We start from the raw sequence: 20,550 nt of genomic DNA on the forward strand, positions 1-20,550 counted from the left end.
AGCCTTAAACGATATGAATTTGTAGAGTGTGGGCTTGGAACCCAGGTTAGAAGTGACTAAGGATTAAATGACAAGTCAAAGATTACTAACACTTGAAAACAACAAGGAATATGGTAAATCAACCTCCTCGGACGTAAGCCGAGAGTTGTTCTTATATTATCTCTTGCCCTCGTTTCTTTCTTTTTCTTTTTGATTACAAAAAAGTCAGTCCCCATTTTCTGTTCTAGGTTGCTCCTTAAATACTCTTCTTTTTGATAATTTGTACACGTGTTGCCCTAACTCCCCCTTAGCCTAGATATTTCTTTTCTCAGTGCCTTTGAATAGTAACCAGAAGTTTCCCTTCTACTGTTCAGGTGTCACTTCCCCATTAATGCGGCCAGGGTGGTAGGTGCAGGGTCTTTAATGCGGATGTGGCAGCCTTTACCTTTGGTATTTCCCTAACATCAGTGCTTCCAGGACATTCAAGGGTTCACCCCTTTTAACCATTGGTCTTGGCCGTGTCCTTCCCCAACCTTTACCATGAAGTCCCTGGTCCTTCAGTGTCCGTTCGAGGAGAAATTCACCCTCAACTGTACTCTCGGATCCTCGGCGTATGGGCCGACCCGTAGTACTAACAAATTCCAAACCCAAGAGCAGGTCGGCCTTCCTTAGCATGGCCCAAAGGCCCACATCCCCATCAGGGTCTTTTTACCCCCCACATTTTCCATGAGACAGACTGAAATTATTGCAATGAAAATAACCTTTTTATTTTATATATATATATATATAATTGTTATACCCTTTCTTGTCCCTCGTTGCCATTTCAAAATTCTCCTTACTAGGTTTGAATGTAGAACCTACGATCTCCAATCGATGGCCCCAATCATCTAAACTTCAAAAAATTTAAACTCTGGGCCCCACCTTTTAGATTAGAAAATAGAAAATGCGGTCACCGAAAAGTATCCATATGAGTAGCCACTAGCTAGTTGTGATTTATTGGGCGCACTCGCTAATTATCTATTTTTTTTCCCTCTCAATGTTTTATTTTATTTTATTAACAATATCTAAAGAATACAAAGACAAATATAAGTTAAAGTAGAATTAATATTTGGTGTCCATAATTTTTGATAACTTATTTATTAAATATAAGATAAAAAAAAATATTTTTGATAGTTTATATAAAAGTTAGTTGCGTTTTAAAGACGTAGTTTTGTTATTTTTGTTATTTATTATTTAAAGCTGAGATGAAAACAAAAAATATTTACTGACACATTAATAATATTATTAGTTTTGTTATCATTTATTATTATTGTTATTATTATTTTCCAAAACAATTTTGTGTTACAACTTTCAACAAGTTTCAACTATTCATTACTAAGATTAGCTTTATGATTTATCACAAAAAAGAAAAGAAAAAAAGATTAGCTTTATGAAAATGGCATAAATATCACGCTTATTACAACCAATCTATTGATGACACCTACAAAAGCAAAGAATTCTTGTAAGTACACGTGGCGTTGATAGCATGGCCTGCAGCGCCACGACTAAACAAAATAATTAGATAATATATAGTTTTCTCGTACTATTTTATTTCCCACTTAATTAATATATTAATTTTGCATATAAAAAATAAATTTCCATGAAAGACGTGGACAGCACAATCCTAATTATAAGTGGACGGGTAAGATCAGGTTGATGATGTTAACATCAATGGCCCCACAGGCACAGGGCACACCAACTTGCTTAAAGGTTCAAAAATCAAATGCAATATCCCTTTGGATTGTGCCATTTGTGAGCTCCATAATAAGAGGATTGCATTTGCACATAATTAGACAAATCCAAAATTGTAGGGTAGGCGATAAGAACAAGAAGGGATAAGCACAAATGTCAGCACACACACATACCTCTCCCTCTCTCTCTCTCTCTCTCTCTCTCTCTCTCTATATAATTTTCGAAAATACCATAAGCGAACACAGTTTGAAATTCAAATCATATTCATTTACACTAAATAGGCACCCTTTCTTCTTATTCTTTTTTTCCTCATCTGCCACAAAGTGCTTTGATCATGTGGTTTAGTAAGCTTGATTATCAAAGTTTTTTTTTAAAATTAAATACTATTCTATTTCGATTAAAATTCTATTATCAAAATTTCCGAAAAAAAAAAAATTTTGTTTTAATTTTGTTTAAAATTATTTTAATATGGTGAATTTTTGGTTTTTAATAGAATCGTGTTAACCTTTATAATAACACATGTTTTCAAAAAGAAAAATACATTAGTGATTGATTGATTCTGCATCCTTTTTAGGTGAAATTTTAAAATAAAAATAATTTATAACTCTACATTCACATATTCAAAGAAACAAATCTTTTTATAATCCAATCAAAGTAAACTTGAGTATTTTTATTGATATTCGTAGTAAATTCTGTTTAAATAAACTTATTTTTTTTACTCCATTTTATACTATACAACTTTTTAAAAACTCACTCATTATATATAAATTCAAAAAGTGTCAATTAGTTGAATTCTAAAATTTTTCTTTAGGGGGGAGGGGGGAGGGGGGCGGGTGGGGGAACATGAAAAAAAAAAAATTTAAATGAAATGCTTAGGCACACGAAAGTATTACAGGCCTATTAAGTAAAAGGCTGTACTCGCTTTGAGAAACATTAGCGTGGGTCTGATATAAAAGTTTTGAGTCTCCACTTGTTTATCCTCTATATATCTGCAATTCTTTACCCCTAATAAGAGGTCACTAAGGAAAGAGGTTTATTACAAAGGATGATTGTGAATTTAACAACCTGACCAGGAATGAGAGTAGTTGAAGAAGCCTTAGCTTCAAAGTTCATTTAGGGCTACTATCACAGAGAAGGACTTTCAGATAAGGTGGCCCATGACTTTTGGTTAAATATGTATATTTTAATAAGCCATGGCCCAATATTTTTAAGTTTTTAATAGGTCCAGTCTTAATTAAAGTCTTACTTTATAGGTCACGTCCATTTGGATTAGGCCTAGGCGTAAAGCCCAGCCTGATACAGTTACAACATCCAATCCATGGTCTTTTTCTTTTCTTTTACTAAACATGTGACTCGGACCTATGAACTATGCAGCAACATAAACTGATTTTAAGCTGTTGCTTAATTGTGCATCCAACACCACAAATTGTAGTTCAATTGACACCTACTAATATTTCTAATAATAATATCTATGGTTCAAATACCCATCTCAAAACTATCGAATTATCCACACAAAAAAAGAGCTAATTGTGATTAGGGAGAAAATAGGATATATATTTTTACAATTTTGGTAGTACTTGGCATTAGCCCAAACTTTAATGACATGTTTGGTAGTTTAAAAAAAGAGGGGGAGTAGAGTAAAGGGAGGGAGAGTAATTTAATTACCTTATTTGGAAGTTTTTTAAGGAAGGAGGGGGAGGGGTTTGGAGCAGGGAAGTCTGTTTCGTACCGTACCGGCCGGTACGGCCGGTATTTACCGTTCCGGCACCTTGGCCGGTACAGAAACAAGGTTGTTTCGTACCGGAAAATATACCGGTCATACCGGATCATTTCGGCCATACCGGAGGAAAATTTCAGATTTCGGCCGGTAAATGCATACCGGACCGGAAAAAAATTACGTTTTTTTTGTCACTCTCACCTTCCACCGGCGAGGCGGCGACGATCTCGACATTCTCGACCTCAAGGCGGCGACGATCTTCTTCTCTGGCATCTCTGCTACTTTCTCTTTCTCTCTCTCTGTCTCGGTTTTCTTTACTTTTTTTGAAACTTTTCTTTTTTCAAAGCTCTCTGCCGGTCTGGGCTTCTTCTTCTTCTTCTTCTTCTTCTCTGCTACTTTCTCTTTCTCTCTCTCTGTCTCGGTTTTCTTTACTTTTTTTTGAAACTTTTCTTTTTTCAAAGCTCTCTGCCAGTCTGCCCAAGAAAAGACCTCTGCCCATTGATATTTCTGTCTCAGTTTTCTTTATTTTTTTTTGAAACTTTGCTTTTTTCAAAGTTCTCTGCCGGTCTGCCCAAGAAAAGACCTCTGCCCATTGATATTTTCAAAGCATGAGAAGATGGGTTGGCATTTATTGAATGGGTGGGTCTTTGATTATTTACTAGGTGTCTTTTTTTTCTTTTTCTTTTTTTTAGCTTCTCACTTATATTAATGATGATAACTCCAAATATATATATAATATATATATATATATATATATATATATATATATATATATATATATATATAAAATGTTCTCAAAATGATATTTTGAGTTGTTAGAAATATAATTTTGTATATTATATAAAATAGTAAAAAATAGCGGTAAATCCGAAACGGTACACCGGTATTGACCGGTATCCGAAATATATCGTACCGTAGGCCAAACCGGTACAACCTCCGGTACGGTATTGACTTCCTTGGTTTGGAGGGGTTTCAACTACCTCTAACCCCTCATTTTTAATTCTCCAAAATTGGAGAGACTTGAAGGGAGAGTAGAGTAGAGTAGAGTAGATAAATTATTGACCAAATGAATTCCCTAATTTACTATTTCTAAATTAACAAAATTACAAATCGATTATATAAATAATCTTTGTTTGTTTCCTAAGAAAATTTAAGGTGAATGAAAAAAAATTGAATCTCACTATTTCACTGACACTAAAGCTAAACAACCATGTTATTTTCACTAAAAACCATTGAAAGACATGAAAATGAAAAAAATAAATAATAAAAAATCAACTAATAACTTAAAATTTTTGAATTTTATTGCTCCAACTTTCTGGGCAACCAAACAGAGTAATGTAAAAGAGAGTTCACTTTCAATTAATCAATGCAAAAACAAAATCCCTAATTGCTCATTTATGAATACAAATAATACGATGCACACAATAAGAGAAAAAAATGAATTAAAATCAGCTTTTTACCAAACGAAAAAAATGAGCTTTTCGATGTGCAGTGGAGGCCGATGCGACTTCGGGCTTGACCCGATCCGACTTTGCCGCAAACCGGAGACCATTGGCAAAACTGATAAGCGAATTTATTACAATCAACGGAACCATTGAATTGGCAGCGGATTTGAAGGCAACGACATTGGATCCGGCGATAGCAGCCATGGCAGCTCCGAAGACTTTTTCTGTGCTCTGACACGTCAGTGGAGACCACGGTCCCGACTTGACCCGGTCAATGGTTCGCCTTGTTGGAATTCGGAGCCATCCTGGTTTGCCCTAGAAAGCTTGTCAAGCTCCAGAGCTACTCCACCTTGATCAAATTGGCCAATCTCTCTCTCATCTCCACCTTGTCCGTACGTTGCAATGGTATCACTCTCGACGCCGTCGTTTCCGCCGCTACCTTCCTCCAAATCTTCGATTGCATTTACGATGGTCTCTATCTCTCTCTCGGGGTCTTTGTTTGGTTGCTTAGAAAATTTTGAATTCTAATTTTATTTTTTGGATGTCATATGATAGACTGAGGTGAAGCTAGCTTTTTGTTTGGTTGGTGAGAAATGCAAGGAAATTGTAGAAATTTATGAAGGACTTTTATTTTTATTATAATTTTTTTTAAGGTAATAAAAATTATTTTATAATAGTTTGTATAGGGAATACTCCTAGGCCCACTGGATCCTGGGCCATAGCCTCGTGGTACAGTGCATGACCTCACACCCATTGGATCTTGGGCCTCGGTCCAAACACCCTTTAAGGCCCAATCTCACCTAGAAACCACACTAGGTCCGTTTAGCCTTGAGCGTATTAGAAGCAAATGCATGCTGATCAATTTATAACCTCATTGGGAATGCACTAGCTCGGGACGGTCTATGTGCTCGGTAGCTTGGTATTACCTTAGGGAATATCGCTGCTAAATAACTTTTTTAGATGTTGGAACCCGTTCCAATGCCATTAAACCAACTCCCACAATGGAACATCTTTTGATGAGAAATGATGAGATTGGATCACACCCACACGAGTGAGATCGGAAATAATGATAACCCCTCCACTCATCTTATACTATAAATAGGAGAATAGAATGAGAAGAAGGGGCTGGCAATCTAGGAGAGAAAACAGAAAGAAAAAGAGTGATAGAGTCAGTAAGAAAGAGAGTAACCTCGAGAAGAAAAAGAGGGGAGTTTACAAAACTAGGGGGTGTCATTGGGTCACCTAGCCAAAGACTGCCTATAGCAGGAAATTCTTAAGCCCACTATACAAATAAGTCGTGAACCCAAATATTGGCCCATCTCGTTAAAGCTATTTTGGGTACACACATAGTTAATAGTAGTTTTATATTTTTATTAGTGGTATTTGATGGAATGAGAATGTTGATTAAATAATGATTTAATCTAACAAATTAATCATAGACTTTGCAAGTCCATTTTCAAATAGGGGTGAATTTGTATATTTAAATCATTTCCCTTCCTTTCCATTCTAATTTTTAAAATATCCAAACAAGAGGAAGGGCTAATTACTTCTTTCTCCTTTAGTAATTTTAAAAACATCCAAACAAGGTGGAGGATAACCATTCATCTCTACTCTCTTCCCCACTACTCTCCTCCCATTTACTCCCCTCTACTCTCCTCCCTCTCTAAACTTCCAAACAGCCATAAGGATAATTTCTGTATTTAACCTAAAAGTTTTGTATTTAGGGAATTATATGCCAAAATAAAAAATCTTACTTGGATTAGAAGAACCCGAATTAAGTAGTCAAGTTTATTTCTCGTTTAGCACTAAGGATTAGTGTCACTAGTCATGGCCAGTTTGGTCTTTGACTTGTCATCCTAGATGGTAAAGCGTCAAGTTCATTCGTTACCAACAAGAGGAGGGCCAAGCCCAAGCAGCTGAAGCTGTCACACTGCAGTAGGAGTAGCCTTCTAAACGAGCAATCATTATCTAAATAAGAAAAAAAAAACTCTCTGTTCCTTCCTTACCTCTTAAGCAAAAATATTCTTTTCCATGCAAGGAAATTTAAGAATATAGTTGTAGGCTATAGGGATTAGCGTGGTTTTGAAACCACTCGCTAATGGATCAGGAAATGGGGTCCTCCTTTGAAGCTAATACCCTATAGAAAATGACACCACCTTTCATTTCAAGTTGCACAAGTAATATCAAAGACAAGCCAATTTGGACTATCCAGTGTTTTATTTCAATTATTTGCATTTTTCGGGTGTTTAACATGACCATTTCCTGCTTTGTACAATGAACCGAGCAGCCCAATAGTTTCATTTGGTTTGACCTTCATCAACAGGTAAATATGAAATTAAAATTTTTTTCCATTAATTTCTTTACAAGGTTTCTCTCTAAACTAATAGAGAAAAATCTTTCAAACTCATTCTATATTTTTTTATTTGTTGTGAATTTTAAAAATCAAATGGTTGGATTGCATGTTCTTTATGTTCTCAACATACATGTCAAATTTCGCTAAAATAAGATGTTATCTACTGTTCGACCAATAAACTTATTTTTTATGTACAATTTTAAATCACAAAAATTTGAAATTTTAATATTTTATTAATAACATTGATCTTTGATTCTTTTTGAAATTTTGCAAGTATAAATAATATAATAAGAACATGCAATTTAACGGTTAGATTTTTAAAATTTAAATTCAATAAAAAAAAATATAGGAGGAATTTGATAAGCTTTTTTTCGAGAAAACTTTCCTTAATTTATACCCATCTTATTTGGAGATATTTGTGATGAAATTCCTTTTTTTTTTTTTCCATCAATTTATACTCATTTTATTAGGAGATATTTGTGATAGAACCTTTTAGGCGTAGTGATTGATCCTCCAAAAAAAAGAAAAAAAAAAAAAATGACGCTTTCTATGGTTCAATTTGTGGGGTCTTGGTCTTGAATTTTGTGTGTGAATTTACTGAATCTAGTTGTATCATTAGCCCATTATCCTTTCTCAAAAAAGAAAAAAGAAAGCCCATTATCCAACGGGTAAGCGGCTAGCCCAAATTCTGGAATCTGTCAGGGAAGCTTGGTACTTTTACTCTCTCAAGGAATAAGACAGTATAAAATCATTCATGAAGAATGTGACACCTGCTAGTGGATTATTGGATCAGCTTATGAATGCAACATATATGGTATACTTAGCTCCACGTGGCTTTCTCTAAAAAAAAAAAAAAAAAGGAAAAAAAGCTCCTTTTGGCTAGTTAGATATTTGGTTCAGTGGCTAAGCTTTGCTCAGCAAGATGTTGACCTTAAGATGTACCAAAAAAAAAACATAGCATGACTATTGGTTTTGGTTTAGGTTTAATAATGTTCATCCTAACCAAAAAGGTTTTCCCACTTGTTTTGTTATATTTTCATTAATGTTTGACTATCAGATAGCCTTTTTAGTTTCGAACCCATGACAAATAATATTGTAAATTTTATGTAAATTAATCTAAAATTCCCACAGAACTTGAAAACAGGAAGACAATGACTAACAAAACCCACAACAACTAACAGCTATAAATGTTGATTCCTATTCTCTTTGTTATCAACATTTTAAGGCTGGGAAATTCCTAAGAGCCATATATATTAGAGACTTGAGGCTAAACACTTTTTTTAAGGTCCTAGAGAATGGAAGGAACATATATGAAGAACACAGAGAGCAAGATTGTGGTGGCAGTGGATGAGAGCAAGGAGAGCATGCATGCCTTATCATGGTGTCTCAGCAACCTTGTTTCTCATAATAGCAGGAACACCCTTGTGCTTCTCTATGTGAAACCACCACCTCCTGTATACACCTCCTTTGATGCTGCAGGTTTGCAATTGTTTCTCACTTTGAAGAAGTTTTTATAGTCTTGATTACTATTGAATATAAAGTCACTATATGATTTTAGTTTAATCTCGATTTGAACTGAAATGAAACAACAAAATTAGTCTGCAAGAAGTGATTTCTGTGGCCAATTTTTAGTGCATCCATATTGATAGAGAAAGATTACTTGATTTTACAGGGTATGTGTTTTCCAGTGATGTTATTTCAGCCTTGGAAAAATATGGCAGTGACCTGGTGAATTCAGTGATGACAAGAGCAGAATCTGTCATCAGGAGCTATGGCACCAATGTAAACCTCTCTTCTTTGATACACCAGCCTTTTTAGTTCAAAAAGTACAGGGACATAAACAATTTCATAACTACTTAAATAAATTCTTGTGATTGGTTTATAATGAAAGTTGTTTAGTGATGGGTAGTATGAAAATGATATTGTTTCAATCACAACTTACCACCTTTAACAAGTAATGAAAAATATTGTGAAAAGAAGAGTGTTCCTAGTATTGATCAGTTATTGATGGACTCTGTGCAGATAAACGTGGAGAAAATAACTGGAAGTGGAGAAGCCAAGGATGTGATATGTAGTATCGTGAACAAACTTGGGGCTGACACCCTAGTAATGGGAAGCCATGGATATGGTTTTTTTAAGAGGTACCAAAATAGACATTAAGTTTGTGGTATTGTTTGAAACTTTTGAGTGATGATAATCATTTTCAATTAACTCAGAACTCTACCTTATTCATATTATTTTGGGTTTCTTTGTCTATTAGGATCAAAGAAATTACTTCTCTTTTTATATTAGCAGGGCTCTTCTTGGGAGTGTGAGTGACTACTGTGCCAAGCATGTGAAGTGTCCTGTCGTGATCGTGAAGCATACAGATGATAAATGAGTTTCTAGATGTCCTTTTCTTAGCTTATGACCATGAATGAGTATTCACCACCCAGACTTGGCTTGATGATTGTAATCAGTGGCTTAAGGCTTAGTACATATTGTCCAAATCTTGCAAGAAAAAAAAAGGACAAAAGAAATAATAGTGATTATTCTGGTTTTCTATAAGCATATATGTTGTATATATACTTGCCAGAGAAAATTTTATACGTTAATGTCTTACTAAAAACAGAGCACAACATTGCATAAAAGGATGTGGTTGCATCAAAAGAAAGATACGGGAATGGCAAATTATGCTTTGTTCCCAATAGAAAAAATGCACCAACAAAAAAACTGAAATGATATAAAGTTTATGGTATGTGATTCCTAGTATCTACTTAAATGAAACAAGAATGCTAAGACTTTGAAGAGAATTGGTAAAGCTGTTTGCTAATTCTAGAGAATCATATTCTCATCTCACCCTTTGAAAATCAACCTTTGACTTTAAGCTCCAGAAGGATACATCGCAAGATGAAATTTCTAGCTAAAGACAACTTTCTTATTAAAAATAACATCAATTGAAAAATGTTAGCAGAGAATATTAGAACAAGACAAGGTATTACTAAAGTTTATATGCAAAAGTAGGCCCCAATGCCACTGGCAGACACTGCCAAAACAACTGGCTTACAATCTAAACAGGTCGGCTAATCAGATATCTAAACAATACTAGAAATTAATATATTCCTACACCTCTCAAAGGATAATATGATACATTATAATGTACAGTAGCTATTTATACAATTCTCTCTACCAACCTATAACATGTGAATCTTCAATTCTTTCCTTTCTTCTTTGACGTAATGTAAACACAAAAATTTGTTCCTCCCTTCTTTAAGACAAATTTTTCTCAAACTCGGCAATTCATAAAACCACTTGTGTATTAATCATATGATTCATTAAATTAATTAAATAAGTGGATGGTTGTTTGAGTCTCTGCATGGTAGGTTTGAGTTATTTTTCTCCAAACTTGTTTGGGGATAAAATCTGTCCTAATTGTTATTTGTTTTCTTCCAGGTGAAAAGGTACATTCTTATTACTCTTTAATATCACGAGGCATGACAGAAAGAGCATCTCTCCTCCCCTCCCTCACTCACTTTCCAACTAAAATTCACATGAGAAAGCAAAGCCTAATTAAAGCAACAAATCCTATCTAATGCCATAGCAGAAGGCTTCAACTTCCACCAAAATTAAGGCCACAATAATAGAAAAAAAAATAATACAAATAGGAAATCTCCACTACAATGTCACTACTCTATACCAAACATTCAACTCTGTCAACCATACTCAAATACAAAGCAGACAAGCTAGGAGGAAGGCGTACCTGCACACACTCGAGGTGCTACCAAACTAAGTCAAACCAGTTGATTGCCTAACAGCTGTACAGGATCATTAATACACAATTCCTAATATATTCCTGAGTGTAGAAGTGGACCCTTTGGATGGAAAATCAAATACTTGTAGCACAACAAATCACTACTTCATCACTATACGATGTCCTCAATCATTGTACTCCTAGACCACCCACTAGGTTTGAGTATTCGGCAATCATTTCCGCAGGGCAGCTTCATTTTTCCTCTGAACAAAGATGATCCAGATACAAAACAATAACCTCAACACATTGACAGTTGTAACTACTAAGGTAGCAGGGTAACCCTCAAAAGAATGGAATACAAAGCAAGGGCATAGCATCTCCAAGTTTTTTTTTGGATTGGTAAATTACATGCACTCAATGGGTCTTGAACCCAAAACCTCGGCCCCCAACCCATTATTATGAGAGGAGGAGGAAATACCAATCAAGCCATGGCTTATTGGTCAAAATCTACAAGGTTTTTGACTTCCTTAATAAGTGCCTAAGAGGTCATTAATCATTATCACCAGCACGTATATACAAACAGAGCCAGTACTCTTGAAGGATCTCTAGATCCCTCGTTTAAGTACTTCAATTACTATACAGAGATTCATGTTGAATTAACCATGAAGCACTCATGTTGTGGGCCTCTCTACACCTCTATTCTTCAGTTGATAGCAAGCATCCCTTTGACATGGTTCTTCAAACAAACTCAAAAAAGCGAACTTAAAACTAATCTTCTATGTAGTCTTTCCACCATGAATCTTACTTAATGGAGGTTTCAAAATAAAATAGCAAGACACCACAACTAAAAAAGAAGAAGACAGAGGCAGTGTTATTTTTGTAGTTCATGTTACCGAATCTCCTCTTCATTGGTATGACGCTGCTCAAAGCCACAGGTCTTGGTTCCTAACCAAATCCTGCCTAATTGCTTTGGACATGAGACCTTGGCCACACAAGGTTTGCTTAAAATAAGTCATCAACAACTAGCTCATTGTGGCTATAAATGACTAGTTACAGTCATGGACAATAATGTGGCATAGTGGGTTGCAATGTAAAAGCTGCATGACACAATCTAAACACTATTACTCTATTAGATGTGCCAGAACAACTACAAAGACATAATGTGGTAGCACCATCACCTCAATGTTCCTTAGTGCTATCAACCAAGAAGCTTTTCCCCCATAAAATCACTTGGGAAAGCACTAGGTCCCCGGAGTAGACAACCAACAACAATGTCAACCCTGCTCATACTGGCTAAGAAGATCTTAATTTTATCAAGATCTAATATAAAACGCCCAGCAGAATGTATTACTTTTTAAAACTCATTTATTATTTAGATATAGGTTTTTAAAACATACCCACTTTTAAAAAAATGTGTCCCAAAATAAGCTATACCAAACTCCAAAAATTTTAGCTTTTTGCCTTTTGCTTTTGTTCTCAGTTTTTATTATTATTTTTAATTACAACAAATTAACTAAATTATATATATATATTTAAAATAAACTAGTTTTTAGTTTTTTTTGTCACATATTTATAAAAACTACTAAAACTATATCTTTTTGTATCATATTTAGCAAATATAGTCCTAAAAATCTAATACAAAACTTTTTCTTTTTTGAGAATCAAATCTAATATAAAACTTGTGGTACTCAAACTCAGTGGTCATTCCTTTAGGGATGGAGAATTTGGGCTCCCAATTTATTTGTTGGTGGGTTGTCTAGCACTCCTATTAATTATTGCCTCAAAAGTTGCCTTAACAGCCCAATCCTCTAATCTTCTTTGTATAAGCCTAATCCTTACTCCCTTCGATTCCTCATCTCTCTCTTTTTTTTCTCTCGTTATCTCACACCCCTCTCTGTGTTTGTCAACCCCCTTTCATTGTTCCTCCTTTTTTTTTAATCTCCCCTTAGTAGGGACCTAAATGATTACTTCTCTACCTTATCCCATGTGGCCCCCATTTCTGCCTAGAATCTCTCGTAAATTGGCCAATTCTGAAGATTCTCTTGAAACTTGCAGCAAAAGCCAAATAGCGTTTGGCAGCGGATTCCCGCAAGGCACTAATAGTGTTCGGCTATCGACTCCATATTTGACTAGTGAGTCTTCAGTCGTCCCTAGCCCATTTGGTGACATCGGGCCGAGCCCAGTTCAACAACTACTAGCTATCCCTGAGTACCGATCCTATATCCACAAATTATGGTTACTGGGTTGGGCCTATCCCAACAATGCTGGGTCAGTCTTGGTTACTGACCCTAGATCCCTACAAAACTTAATATCTTTTTTTTTTTTTTTGTTGAGAAAGTAAAACTTAGTAACTTGGTTAGCTAACATTGACCTACTAGGTAGTTCTCAGACGCAAACAATGAATCAAGCTATAGAGAAAGTCACTACCCACAGCAATACCTTTAAAGAGGAATATTGTTAGCTAAGCATTCTAAAAAAAAAAGAGAATAAAAAAAGACCTAGTGGGTCTTTTTTATTATTATAAAAAAAAAAAAAAGAATTGCACATATAGAAAATAAAAGAATTGCACATATAGAATAAAAAAAGAAAAAATTTAGTTACAAAATTAGTTGTAGCTTAAGGCTACAACTTTGCTTAATAAAATAAACATTATTTTATATTTTGAAAATCTAACCGTTGAATTATATGTTTTTTTTACTCTTAATACGCATGCTAAATTTTGTATCAATTGGATATTATTTACTATATGATTTATAAACTTATATTTTATGCATAATTTTAAACTATAAAAACTTGCAATTTAAAAAATTTATTGATGACATAGCTATTGATCTTTAATTTTCTAGAAATTTTGCAAGCATAGGAGATATAAGAAGAAGATGTAATTTAATGGTGAATTTGTCAAAATTTACTTCCAACAAAAAGATATTCAGTAATTCTCATAATTCTCATTGATAATCAAAACTATCACAACTACATTTTGATAGTAATACCTCTTTTTATAACATCCACTCCTCCTTAGTTGCTGATCTGCTGTTCCGTTCGTCTTGTTGTGCTTCCTTGAGTACCTCTGGTTTCTCAAAAACTTGGGATTTATCTATATCACAAATAAAACCCGTAGGTTAAAACTATGATCACAATGCATGTATTAGTATTATGTAATATGTATATGCAGTGAAAATGTATGTGTAAATTGTGCATGTGCTTCTTGATTGTGGGCCTTGTAAAAGAGTGGTTCTGAGCGATGTGGCTCTTCTACTTTTGCCATTCCTTTGAATATTACAGACCAAACAATTGCTGTTATTTATGTTTGAGATGTATTAGCCCAGTATAATCCTAAGTCTAATTCGACTTTGTGTGCAAGCTAAGTCCCCTACTTGTATTAGAAGTCTATTAGTCTAGGGTTTAGTCTACTATATATACACATATTATGGTTTATTGTAACACATGATTTGTACTACATTCTAATATATTATTGATGTAGCATTTTAGGGTTTCCTCCGTGGATGTAGGCCGTTAGGCTAAACCACGTAATCATCGTGTGTTATTATATTCTGCACTTTATGCTTTCGCATCTGCATCCATACTAGCATATTTAATGATGATGCCAAAAATCGTCAGTGATTTGCACAGTCCTTACGTGCTCTTAGGTAGAACCTGCGAGCCAGAAACAAAGAAGACCTTACAAAAAGTACTGGTGTGGTACCGGCTAAATACCCTAGATGTCACGAAGGTGCCACGTGGCTTAAGCAAACTTTCTTGCTTGGGTCCGTCTACCTTGAGGAATCCAACCATCGCCTTGCCTTTTCGTCCAGGTCATGAGCCCGTACACTAGTGCTCTAGGGTGACAAGACCGTCTCCCTTGGCGATTCCGTCACTAATGTCTGCTCCCATTATTTTTGTCTGTTTGCTTAGGGACTTTATCCCTATCAGCTGCTCCCTCACTCCATGGATCTGTTGTTTAATATGCTGGACGGACTTATGGAGTGAAGACTTCACCCAGTTCTAGGGAGTTGTGCCTTAATTGATAGGGTAACTGAGTCATAAATGCTGAGGGAACATGTGGCATGATTTCAGTGGTGGGTTACTTGGATCAAAGCGTCGCTTAGTAATCTGCACAACTTTTTCTATATATATGTTGCTTTCTTCCCCCATTTCCATCTTTTGCTACTAATTTTTAGTGTCAAAGCTCATTCGTTGCCTAGGAGGATCTTGTGATCCGTCATCTTAGCGTATCCATTCACTGTGCTTTCGTCTTATTATTCGTACTGTATACTTGCAAGTACTTCCGTATTGTATACTTCTATCTTTTCTTTTATTTAAGAATATTGTGACGGTCGTGTATATAGACCTGTAGAGTCTTAGGAGTTTGTTCATCACTTGTAGGTGTAATAGATGTCTAGTGAAGTGTCGAGTGAACAGTCAGGCTACGATGAAGTGTACTCGTCAGGTCAAACCGACCTCGGTGTAACATACATTGAGAGGGATCCGTCTGCCAACTCACCTTTTGAGGAGGAAGATGAGGACTCGGACGAGTACGGGTTAGAGAGTGATATGGACAAAGTTTCAGGTGATGAGGAGAGCAACGAGTCCCCACTCTGAACCGTTGTTGGCCCCAACGGCCTTAGGAAATTCGTCCTCCCCCTAATATGGACGGTTAATGATTTTAGCTCGACTGTCCGAAGCAAACACTTTAACACCCTACGAGATAGGTATTAGATTCCTAATGATATCCCCATCCGTCTGGCACGCAAATTTGAAAAATGTTACTATCGTGATGCCCCTGACGTCAGGATGTACGAGCAGATGTTTAAGGCTAGGTTTAAGTTGCCCTTGAGGGCACTCCACTGTCGCTTGGTCCAATACCTAGGTTTAGCTGTCACCCAAGTCTCTTCGAATGCCTGGAGAATATTCCTTGGCGCCAAGGTTTTATATGGAGTATTAAGTGAGGGGAGCTGTCGCTTAACCGTGGAGGAGTTCTTCCGCTGTTATCGTCCATCGGAGATAGTCAAGTTGCAGGGCATATACAGTTTCTTGTCAAGGAAACTAGCGTTGAGACTTGTATATGAGATCCCTGATTCCAACCAGTACTAGAAGAACTGGTATTTCTTCGTCCAGGGGGACAACTGGGTGTGTCACCCTGATGAACGGCATAATATTCCCGTTGTTGATAGGACCTGGGGCATTTGCCCCTGTTTGGTAGGCGTCTATTTACTTTGTTTTGTTTGTCGCTTACATTTGTATTGTTGTCTAACTTAATGCTTATTTTGGTTGCAGCTCAGGACCGTCTAGAAGTTACACTTGAGTAGTAGAATTTTTTTGGAAAAGATGTTCTGTATCCCACTTTAAGAGAGGGCCTAGAAACAACTCGTCACCTTCGACACCATCCACTGGTATTGTGAGGGTTCTGAGCCTACAGACGTTGCCTGTTGCTACGATCAGATTGCTTGCAAACGTGAGGCCGTTGCTTTCTCTTTATTATTATTCTTTCTTGCTTTTCATCCTTTTTGGATAATTTTGTGGAACTCTTTTCTTCTGCCCACTTCGGCGCAGAAATGGACGACGATAAGAGGAGAGCCCTCATCTGTAAGTAGACTGCTGAGCGTGCGAAGAAGCAGCCGGACGAGGTCATGTCCCCTGCTGAAGGGACGACGCAAATCAAGCCGTTCTTGAAGCGGAAGCCTACGAATAAAGGCGATCGTCCATCAAAGAAGCCCAAAGAGGTGGTTGCGACCACCGTCGGGGAGAAGCCTACCCCCGTCCAATTGCTTCCACCTCCTTGTCATGGTGTTGGCAAAGGTCTAATGACGGCCTATGGTCCCATTCTCGAGAAACGCCCCTCTCTTCTTTGTGAGGATCCGCAACGTACTGTAGGGCTTTTGTCGTCCATTATCAAGGACGACGATTATGAGTACTTGGGCAATTATGCTACCGAGACCATGGGGGAGACAGGTCTCTTCGGCTTGGCTTTGGTACAAAACCGTCCTTCTTCCTTTCCATTCTTAATTTATAGTATTTTGGTTTTGATCATCTCTTAAATTCATGCAGGGGGTGCTAATGATGAAGAGCCTAATGGACCATTGCCTGTCTCACGAGAAATGGGTTGGCCATTTGAGGGAGAAAGTTGAAGCCACTGAGACGGAGCTGAATGAGCTTAAGGCTTGGAAGGAAGTACAAGTCCAAAAGCTGACCTTGACCAAGAAGAATCTGGAGGAGTCGGAGAGCCATGTGGACGAGCTAAGAAAAATGCTCCTAGACAAGGAGGGGGAGATCACCACCCTAAGGGAGCAAGTCCATCGTGTTAAGGCTGACGGGAAGGCAGAGTTTCGAGACTCCGACGGCTTCCTCACCGAGCTTAGTGATTGCTACATTGACGACTTCAATGAATGCCTCTGTTAGGTCAAAGCTCTTCACCCTGGTCTTGATGTGTCTTAGGTATCTGTAGATGGCCGTGACTTCGGCTAGGACTATCGACACTGATGAGGTCTTCGAGGCCAACCCCACGCCTGACGTTTAAGACGACAGAGAGGCGGCCCCTAAAGATGGGTAGGTTAAGTCTATTGAGGACGAGACCCGTCCTGTTGTGGAGGAGGACGACCCAGCCGGGCACGATCAAGTTGTGGATGAAGAAGCTCTTGTTGATCAGTCGTAGATGTTTAAGTTCTATTTTTGTATTTCGCTTTTTATTTTATTTTTATTAAATTATTTGGAGAACAAAGGTTATGTAATCTTAACATTGCCCACAAATTTTTGGGTTTTATTTACAAGTTTATTCACTTCCATTCTATTTGAAAGATTTGGATCTTATACTCGTCGGCTTTGTAGGTTTTTGGTCATCCGTTTAGATTCAAACTCAAGAATGATCCGTCCATTTTATAAGTGTGACTTATCAGATTTTTTAGGATGACCATAGTCCGTCCACCCTAGTGTTAATATAACTCGGGCTTGCGTAAGGACTTGCATGATTAAGTCATCACTTGGGTTTTACCCGTCCTCTCTAGGACTTGTATAAATTTCAAGTTATCCATTGGGATGTACCCATCCACACGAGGTCTTGTATAAAATTTCAAGGTATCCTTTGGGATGCATCCGTCTACTTAAGGACTTTAATAAATTTCAAGGCATCCCTTGGGATGCATCTGTCCAATTAAGGACTTTAATAAATTTCAAGGCATCCCATGGGATGCATCTGTCCACTTAAGGACTTTAATAAATTTTCAAGGCATCCCTTGGGATGCCTCCGTCCATTTAAGGACTTTAATCGTAGATGCGGTTTTGTAGAAATGTATATATGCGCATGGTATATGTGAATAACTCCTCTTATTTATGATAAACACGTGCATAAGCCAAAAATTGTTCTGAAAAAATAAAAAGCTTCCATTTGGGCTAAAAAGTACTGCGGATAATAAAAAATAACTAGAAAGAAATAAACAGGAAATGAGGAGTGGCAGTTTATATGCCGTCGTCTACTAGTAGTATTTCTTTAGGTGCTCGGTGTTCCACGAATGATGCAACTTTTGTTCGTCGAGTGTTTCCAGGTGATAGGTGCCTTTCCTTTGCCACAAAGTGATTCTGTAGGGTCCTTCCCAATTGGGTCCTAGCTTCCTTTGTGAGGGATCTCTTGTAGCACCCGTCACCTTCCTCAGGATGAGGTCTACAACTTGAAAGTCCCTGTGTTTGACTCTGGAATTGTAGTGCTTGGCCATGAGGTCCTGGTATCATGCTAACCTTTGTTCAGCTGTTACTCTGACCTTGTCCACTAGGTCCAGCTGTAGGCGCATGGCTTCGTTGTTCCTACTCTCATCATGATTCTCCACCCTGTAGCTTGTGAGTCCAACCTTAGCAGGGATAACGGCCTCGCTCCCGTACGCTAGTCGAAATGGTGTTTCTCCTATAGGTGTTTTGGTTGCCGTCTTGTATGCCCACAGTACACTTGGTAGCTCATCTGACCATATGCCCTTTGCCCCCTCGAGCCAAGTCTTGATAATTTTGAGCAAGGATCGGTTCATGACCTTAACTTGTCTGTTGGCTTGAGGGTGGGCGGGTGAGGAGTAGTGATTCTTGATTCCCAATTGTGAGCAAAAACTCCTGAATGACTTGTTGTTAAACTACTTTCCATTATCCGAGACCAAGAATTTAGGGATCCCATACCTACAGATGATGTTTTTCTAGACGAAACTTTGTACGTTTTCCATCGCGATGGTGGCCAAGGCTTTAGCTTCCGCCTATTTGGTGTAGTAATCGATACCGACCACTAGGAACTTCAGCTGTCTTTTTGCAGTTGGGAATGGGCCCATGATGTCCAACCCCCATTGAGCACAAGGCCAGGGGCCGTCATTTGAGTGAGTTCTTCAATTGGCTGTCTGATGATGTTGCTGAACCTTTGACACTTGTCGTAGGTTTTGACATAAGCTTGGGCATCCTTCTGCGTGGTAGGCCAATAATATCCTACTCGTATCAATTTGTGCACTAATGACTGTAAACCCGAATGGTTCCCGTAGATTCCCTCGTGAACTTCCCTTATGACGTAATCGACCTCTTCAGTTGTGAGGCATCTTAGGTATGCTTTGGAGAATCCTTTCTTATACAGGATGTCTTTTATTAGGAAGAACTGTGCCGCCTGGACCTTCAACTTTCTTGCGGCCTCTTTTTTGTCGGGTAGTGTATTGTCTCTCAAATAGGACACTATCGGTGTGGTCTAGTTGTCTCCTGGCCTATTTCCTGTACGCTCACGTTATCTCTCAAGGGAGAAATCTGAACAAAAGAAAGTACCTTATTGGAGACGAGCATGTGTTCTACTGATGCTACCTTGGCAAGACGGTCTGTTTGCTCATTCTCTTCCCTTGGGATTTGAACAAACTTGGCCTAAAGGTCATCTACCCACTTCCTTACTTGCTCTTGGTGTTTCTTCATCCGTTCACCTTTACATTCGTAGTCGCCGTTCACCTAACTTGTGATCACTTAAGAATTGTAATAAACAGCTATACTGGTGGCCCCTGCTGCTTTGGCAAGATCTAGTCCTGCCACTAAGGCTTCATACTCCGTCTTATTGTTAGTCGTAAGGAAGTCGAGGCGAATCATGCACTAGATCTCATCCCCTTCTAGAGAGTGGATCACTATTCCTGCCCCGCCAACTTGTCTGTTAGACGATCTGTCCATATGGATACTCCATTGAGGATGCTCTTCTGCCCCTAGCCTTCCATATTGGTGAATTCCGCGATGAAGTCAGCAACTACCTCTCCCTTCATTGCAGTGCACGGGCGGTATTGTATGTCAAATTCACTTAACTCGATTTCCCACAGCGCTATCCATCTAGTAGCTTCAGGACTCATTGCTCTCTGTAGGGGCTTGTCTATCAAGACAACCATTGTATGGGCCTGGAAATAGGGTTTGAGCTTGTGAGCTGCGGTAACCAGGGCGAAGGCTAACTTTTCCACCGGGGGTACCTTTCCTCTACGCCTCGGAGTGCTTGGCTAGTGTAATACACGAGCTTCTGCACCATTTCTTCTTCTATGATTAAGGCTGCACTGACCGCAGCTGGGGAGACGGCCAGGTAGAGACATAGCTCCTCCTAGGTTTGGAAGGACTTAGTAAC

The 20,550-nt window shown here is 37.8% G+C and overlaps 1 protein-coding gene across 2 annotated transcripts; it reads left to right on the plus strand.

Moving 5' to 3' along the window:
• The first annotated feature begins 8,247 nt into the window (after positions 1–8,247).
• Positions 8,248–9,772, plus strand: LOC142613951 (universal stress protein A-like protein). 2 transcript variants are annotated; one of them, XM_075786472.1, is made up of 4 exons: positions 8,248–8,704; positions 8,898–9,007; positions 9,248–9,366; positions 9,521–9,772. In XM_075786472.1, exons 1-4 carry the CDS (start codon positions 8,521–8,523, stop codon positions 9,603–9,605), a joined length of 498 nt encoding a protein of 165 aa, XP_075642587.1. In that variant the 5' UTR covers positions 8,248–8,520; the 3' UTR covers positions 9,606–9,772. The 2 variants fall into 2 exon arrangements, with proteins under 2 accessions (XP_075642587.1, XP_075642589.1); XM_075786474.1 differs by having other exon boundaries at positions 8,323–8,704; positions 9,486–9,772.
• Positions 9,773–20,550: the final 10,778 nt, after the last annotated feature.

The sequence above is a fragment of the Castanea sativa genome, chromosome 10, assembly GCF_040712315.1.
Source record: "Castanea sativa cultivar Marrone di Chiusa Pesio chromosome 10, ASM4071231v1".
Taxonomy (NCBI): domain Eukaryota; kingdom Viridiplantae; phylum Streptophyta; class Magnoliopsida; order Fagales; family Fagaceae; genus Castanea; species Castanea sativa.

Excerpts from the sequence above, each read along its gene's own strand:
- LOC142613951 (XM_075786472.1), top strand. The coding sequence starts at position 8,521 with ATGGAAGGAACATATATGAAGAACACAGAGAGCAAGATTGTGGTGGCA. Across the intron at positions 8,705-8,897 it reads CACCTCCTTTGATGCTGCAG|GGTATGTGTTTTCCAGTGAT; the intron begins GTTTGCAATTGT and ends TTGATTTTACAG. Across the intron at positions 9,008-9,247 it reads TCAGGAGCTATGGCACCAAT|ATAAACGTGGAGAAAATAAC; the intron begins GTAAACCTCTCT and ends GACTCTGTGCAG.